Source organism: Apis dorsata, unplaced genomic scaffold (genome assembly GCF_000469605.1).
Source record: "Apis dorsata unplaced genomic scaffold, Apis dorsata 1.3 scaffold_429, whole genome shotgun sequence".
In the NCBI taxonomy this organism is placed as follows: Eukaryota; Metazoa; Arthropoda; class Insecta; order Hymenoptera; family Apidae; genus Apis; species Apis dorsata.
In genome coordinates this window covers 748,588-755,712 of record NW_006263682.1, presented here as the reverse complement: position 1 = coordinate 755,712, position 7,125 = coordinate 748,588, and the positions used below count along the sequence as shown (strand labels likewise).

Sequence of the window (7,125 nt, the reverse complement as noted above, 5' to 3'; positions counted from 1 at the left end):
ATAATAATAATAATAATAATAATAATAATAATAATAATAATAATAATAATAATAATAATAAAGCGAAAAATATAATTCATAAGCTTACGAGAGAAATAAAATTAATAGTTCAAGATAAAAATAATAAAATTTTTGGATATATTTATGATATATAGTAAAAGATAAAATAGTTTTTATGTTAATAACGCATGTTAATACATACGTATGTTCTTGACTCGATAATGTTTCCTGACTTTCTTTTCTTTAAATCTCTGATTATTCTGATTCATCGGGAGGGGAAAGGAACTGTGCGCTCCGACTTTACAAAAATTTGCTTCGCTTATATTACAATAACCTTCCCTCGATTTAAGATATTCAACCCTTAATATATATTATTATCATAAATAAATTTGGTCTATCGGTAATATTGTGAATACGCCGGTATAAATACTGGCAGTATTTGGTTAAGTAAAAAAATCATGATCACTAGAAGAGGTAACTGGTACCGATTGAATTAAACATGAGCGAAACTATTACTTCAATTCCAATTATAAATATTCATCGATGAGAAACGACACGATTTATCAATCTACTTATACTATATTCGGTTGAATACATACACACGATTATTGCTTGAAATATTAGAAATATTTATTCACATCAAAGTTTTTTTTTTTTTTTTTTTTTTGTTTCAATTTCGCGTTTTCTCGATTGAATAAACTTTTACGTGAATAATCATCTAATATTCTGAAAATAATTTGAGAAATAATTGTGTATATACACTTAAACCAAATATATTGCAAATAATAAAAGAGAGCAATAATACGACACGCATGTTACAACTTCCAGTAAACTTGATTTAACATTCTTTCATGGGATTATCGGGGTATTGCAGATCTATTCACGATATGATCTAAATTTCTTGTCAATGCCAGCAAAACTATATTATATTATTAATATAACATGTATAACAATGTATAATATACATTGATTTTCTAATACATCATACAATTTTATTTCTTGAATATATTTTATTCGAGTTATATTACAAAAAAGTATTGCACTATTCTTTACAATAGAAAAAGAACAGTAAAAAAGTTAGTTTTAGCCATATATAATATAAACTCAAGAAATTTTAATATCTCGTGAATAAATCTACTATAAAACCACCGATAGGAAAGTATAGTGAGTCAATAGATCCATTTTAAAAACAGCAGTTGTAAAGATGTCTTTTAACATTTCCATTTGATCCACAAAACTGTCTCGTGTATTGTAAACTATGGTGACCCACTTATTAGTTTTTTGCAGCACTTTGTTTTAAAAAAATAATCAATGTTGCTGTCGCCACTACATGGCGCAACAGGTTCAAGACAAACATCAACATTTCATCTCTACCATATTTGTATACATACATTCAATACAACATTAACATTAACTGAGATTAAGAAAAGGCATAATTTACATTGTCGTGGTATGTTGATCCAAGTCATGAACCAGAGGACACTGAGTTGTGCACACGTAGTGTGTTTTTTATAATGTGTGTTATGTCTTTACGCAATCACTTTACATTATTACACTTTTTTCAGTCCGCACGCTTCCCAAAATCCTGGAAGAGGAAGTGCAGATACCAGATTGGATAAAAGCATAAAAATAATAATCAATTGATAAAATTTAACTCTTACCATAACTATAAGTGTAACTTTAACCCTCTCTCTTAATGGCACCTGGTGCTTCTGCCAATCCTTTAACTTTAAGTCGATCAGCAGTTTTAAGAAATGCAGGCAATTGATCTTGTGAAACATTAACTTCTCCTGCATACATAAATTCCAAAATAGCTTGAAGATGACTGTATGCAACATCTTTTAAAATTATAATGGGATGTTTGGACGGATTTTCCTATAAAATTTTGTTACTTAATCCTCTTATCGTGCAAAAGTTATATTTCAAATTAGAATAATAATATCTCATACCTCTAATAAGGATTTAAAATAAGGACTACAAGCGGATAACACCATCTTATGTGCTTTACAAGTTTGACCATCACAAGCTAATGTCACATCCGTGAAACTTTTTTCATCTCGTAAATGTTTAAACGACGATACCATATTAGATTGGAAATCATTCCATTTAAGAAAAAACTGCTGTTGTTCATCTGCCATTGTTGACACCCAATGTTTTAATGAACTTTGCTTTTATTTTAGAACTGGAAAAACAAGTTTCAATAACATAATAAGCTAAGATATATTAAACAGAGTAATATTAACAATAACAATAACATTTACATAAACACGAGGATAAATTGAAGGACACATTGAATACAAAAATCTCTGTTATCAAATATTTATATGATCAAAAAAAAATATTTATTTAATATAATAATTAAAGAATCGTAACAAAACGAGAGAGAGAGAGAGAGAGAGAGAGGAAGAGAAAGGAAGAGAGAGAAAGAGAGAAAAGGGGGAAGGAATACACATTATAAGACGAAGGTCAAAGTTTCTAAAATGTAGACGAAGCAAAAAGTTGCTATCTCGTGTTGAATTGTATGTACCAGATTTTGTTTAGGTTAAGCCTAAAAATATTCAAACGATTCGTATACGATGCGTTTGAAAATATTTAATAAACTAAAATTAGAAAAAAAAGAAAAGTGTCACGATATAACATAAATTCGTTCTAATGTAGTTTTTGAAAATGCTTTGCATGACGTGTTACTTGTATTTTGTCATAACAATACGCGTACATGATACGAATGATCGTTCCGTCAAAGACACTCGTAGACCCACAACGGACCAACAATACGAAACGCGCGAGAAAAATAACCTATCGAAATTCATTACGTACCTTGGCTTGACGAAGCACTGTATTCTCTGGTACAACGCTGAATCACAAAAAGAACGCGAAGAACATGTATTGCCGAAAAGTTTTCAAGCGAATGTTACCAATTTTTTGTTGTGGCTAATATCACGGCAAAGAAATTCGGTCGAATTCGGATCTTTCCGTTCTAGATCGGTTCGGAAACATTGTACCGACTGGTAATAATTTCGTTCTTCGTCTCAAGATGTCGTTGGCGGCGTTGATTTACGCGCTTGGAGGAATATTCGAAATTCTCCCAACATAAATGTCAATCCAAAATTGTATATCGACGTCATTGCAGCGCGCAAAATGCATTCCTAGATATAACATCAAAGGACGCGGTCTCCTAAAACAAAGATAGAACAGTTAAAACCATGCATCATAAAGTTCAAATTCTCCTCTCGACGAGATGTTGTTCCAAATTTAAACGAAACCGCTCGTAATATTTTACGATACGGATAAAAGACACTTCGGTAATATAAACATCATTTATTATTCATTCGATCCCTATAAAATTCATGCAAAAGATCTTGCATCTATCACCGATCATATCCTCTCTCTCTCTCTCTCTCTCTCTCACTTTGTTACTGCTAATTGCGCAATCTCACGCAAGCAATTGGACAGATATCAGCATGCGCTAACTGACAAATCAAATGTACCCGCTATTACATAGAAATCGGTTCCGATCGAGTGCCCAACGATGACGGTAACGATAATCGTCGAGTAACTTGTCCCGCGAAACAAATCGCGCATTCTCCATACGTTATATAGTGAACGGGGCTATCGTCGGGAGGCGCATATACAATCGGAAGAGAAACAATTGTACAAGAGATAAAAATCGGGAGGAAAATTTTCCAATTTCAATTGGAAAATCCGTGTATCGAAAGGACGGTAGATTCGTATATAAATTCTTATAAATAGAATCGAGAAAGGCGAGCACCGGAAAAGTTTTCCTGTCGCGCGATGCCGCGACGGAACACGACAGCATGTCAGCCTCTAAAACGAACAAAGAAAGATTTAGCTTAGGAGAGAGGGAAAGAGCGACAGAGAAGGAGGAAGGGAAGATAGAAAGGAGAGGAAGAAAGAAGGAAGGAGTAATTCGAGAAAACTGGAGAGGGAGAGAGAAAGAGCGAACATGGTGGACGCGCGGTATCCACGCTCTTAGCGCGGATCGGTTCACGAGGAAAGAGACGGGGAGAGCGGGTGAGAGGGCGAGCGCAAGCGCAATGAGCCATGGAGTTGCTCTCGACGCACGCCACATTGAAAGCTTGCGACATGCCGCAAAGCCGCTCAGTCGTGCGCCAGCTCTCATGCGGGTGGTATCGTTTTCTCGGTTTCTCATCATTCCTTGTGGTGTACCGTAACCGCGAGCACGAAAAAGCCCGCGTAGGCGTGGTGAACGCGTTGGCACATACGAACCACGCGGTTTTAAGCGAAGAAGAAACAATCGCGTTTCTCTAAAACGATCGAACATTAGATGCTCGTCTTCGTCCTCGAAAATTGGAATAGTCGAGGGTCACGTTTTGATACTTGGACCAGTGTCAGATCTCGGCTCGTCCGCACAGGAAAATTCCCGGCTTGCCATACGAGCTCGTTCTCTCGTGGTAAAGTTTCACAGCGATACGTTTGGCTCTCTCTCTCTTTCTCTCTCTCTCTGTCTTTTTTTCCGTGGACAACACCGTGACACCGAGAGAGTACGAGAGTAAGCGTAATTATTATTAAAAGAAAGTAATAACGAGGATTAAAGAACAAGAATCGATTTTACGGACGATCGGATATCTACTCGGTAAATAGTAGGAAAAAAAAAAAAAAAAAAAGAAGAAGAAGGTGATAGGACAGAATTGCGGAAAGATATTACGGTATTTGTGATGTGCGAGTGAAGGCAATGGAGTCACCAGTCATGTACGATTCAGCGGCCCATCAGGCCCAGGCCCACGGTGCGGCCGATCTTAAGAAGTCTCAGGTACTCAGCAACAACAACAACAACAACAACAATCATCAGAGCAACAATAACAATAACAACAACGCTGCGAATAACAACAACTCGGCTCTTCAAGTGAATCATAATCACAGCCAGCAGCAAAGCGGTTCGGTGGTGAGCAAGGTCTCGGCGAGCAAGGCTAGCCTTCACCAACAGTACGCGGAACATTGCGCCGCGGCCGGCGAGCTGACAGACCTGAACACACCCGAGATATCGTTAGATCTGCAGCACCTGATCGACGACAGCCACTTCAACGACGGCCTGTTGGACATGTTGGGGGCGAACAACGGAGCGGTGAAGCACGTGAGAACGCCGGGTTATCCACGCACCACGCTCGCCTACATGCCGCAACCTGTCCACAGCGGAGCGAGTTATCACCAGGGCAGCAACAGTTGTAGCGACAGCAACAGCTCGAGTTCCGAGTCGCCCAGCATCAAAGAGGAACCATTAGACCCGGCGGATTATCGCCGCCACTGCCCGCAATATCCGCCCGGTGGATACAGCCCGGTCACGAACGGGCCGTTCGCGAACGGAGCGCCGACCTTCACCACTTTGACACCGTCCACGGTACCGGGTGGCCATCCCGGTGCACCGGTCCATCAACCACCGCCACGGGGCGGGCCGATGAAACCGGTGATGGCCCATCAACACCACGCCAACACTGCCGCCGCCGTTGCCAGAAAACAAACAAAGACGATCGACAAGGCGAGCGACGAGTACAGAAGGCGTCGCGAGAGGAACAACATAGCGGTGAGAAAGAGCCGCGAGAAGGCAAAGGTACGATCGAGGGAGACCGAAGAGAAGGTGAAGCTGTTGGTTAAGGATAACGACCTGCTCAAGAAGAGGATCGAACTGCTCACGGAGGAGCTCAACGTTCTCAGGTCTTTGTTCAGCAGCGTCGGAGTGGTACCGGAACAATTGCACCGCGAGATCTCGAGGCATCTCGATCAGTTCCAGCAACACGCGGTGGGACCCATGTAGCGCACGACGTCATCATCCTCGTCGAGCATCGCGGTGCCATCGCGCCGCGCGTATCGCGCCTTTCTCTCGTCCACCGCCGTCGTCGACCTTCGTCCCTTCCCTTTCGAATCGATACCATTGCGAAAGAGACGCGCCTCGAAACGACTTCCGCTTTCCGGATGCTCGCCCGACGCTCCCTCTCGATCCTTTCGCGTCATCCGGGTAAAAGTAAAGAAGAACGTCCTGGATCGAGCATCGCGGCCGTTACTGCGTCTTTTGTCCCGTTCCATCACGCGGAGAACGCGAGGTGCACGTGCGTTTCCTCGAGAGAAACGACACGCGGATCGCGGACAGAAGAAAAGACGCGGTGGGAATGGAAAACGGAGAGGAAGACGGATCCTCGAGGAGAGGAGAAGGGAAAGAAGAAGCGAGGAATAACAGGAGAAGGAGGAGGAGGAGGCGTGACTCGTTTGAAGAAGAGACGCTCGTCGGTTTCGCCCGAGGAGAAGCTTTTCGGCAGCTGGAGCTTACGTCGACAACTTTTCACGTGTTGGAAGAAAAGTGCCTCTGCTCATGGCGAACTTTTATTTACACCAAGTGCATCGGACACTTTCTCTGTTCGTCTGTTAACACGACGCGTAACAATACGGAGAAAAAGATATGGAGAAAAACGAGGAGAAAAAAAAAAAAAAAAAGCCACGAGCAATTTCGAGATTTTCGCGCAGCCGCCATGTTGTTGCGACTCTTTTCTTTGACCCTTTGGAATTTACGGCGAGAGATAAACGAAAATTAAGATTAAGGATGGGCGATCGATTCGTCCGATCTTCTTTGTTTCTTTTTTTTTTTTTTTCTTCTTTTTTCGTGTCTAACTTTTATTTTTTTTTTCTTTTTCTTTTTTCTTTTTTTCTCAATGTACGTAAGACTGGGTGGTGATCGCCGCGTGTTTCGCGGGTTCGCCGCCTCATTCGATCGCGTAATTCGCAACACGGAGAGACGCGTTGCGACTCTGAACAAATCGCGCATCGATGTGTACAAACGCATCAATTACACTCACACACACATACACATACACACTTAGACACACACACAAACGATCACACCTAAGAGAATATTTGTAATCAACGCGCGCATACGTAAATTCGCTCGCATAAATCTTCGATTCTCTTAATGTTATATATTTTCGATGCACCTTACTCCGATCGCACATACACACGTGCGAAGGAAAACACGCACACGTACATTCATAGAACATACACACATGGCAGAGTACATATATATGTTTACATATTGACGATGCGATGGACGCGATGTACACGTGCACCGCGTTACGTTCAGACTTATAGATATATACATAT

The 7,125-nt window shown here is 40.8% G+C and overlaps 2 protein-coding genes across 3 annotated transcripts; one reads left to right on the top strand and one right to left on the bottom strand.

The window, feature by feature from the left end:
• Positions 1-615: 615 nt before the first annotated feature.
• On the bottom strand, positions 616-3,175 carry LOC102676973 (longitudinals lacking protein-like). 2 transcript variants are annotated; one of them, XM_006619659.2, is made up of 4 exons: positions 2,818-3,175; positions 1,950-2,182; positions 1,662-1,875; positions 616-1,585 (listed from the first exon to the last, which is right to left on the bottom strand). In XM_006619659.2, exons 2-3 carry the CDS (start codon positions 2,136-2,138, stop codon positions 1,681-1,683), a joined length of 384 nt encoding a protein of 127 aa, XP_006619722.1. In that variant the 5' UTR covers positions 2,139-2,182; positions 2,818-3,175; the 3' UTR covers positions 616-1,585; positions 1,662-1,680. The 2 variants fall into 2 exon arrangements, with proteins under 2 accessions (XP_006619722.1, XP_031368282.1); XM_031512422.1 differs by lacking the exon at positions 2,818-3,175 and adding an exon at positions 2,528-2,549.
• Positions 3,176-3,507: 332 nt separating this feature from the next.
• LOC102676832 (CCAAT/enhancer-binding protein) lies at positions 3,508-6,554 on the top strand. Its single transcript, XM_006619658.2, has one exon. The coding sequence runs from the start codon at positions 4,715-4,717 to the stop codon at positions 5,789-5,791; it is 1,077 nt and encodes a 358-aa protein (XP_006619721.1). The 5' UTR covers positions 3,508-4,714; the 3' UTR covers positions 5,792-6,554.
• Positions 6,555-7,125: the final 571 nt, after the last annotated feature.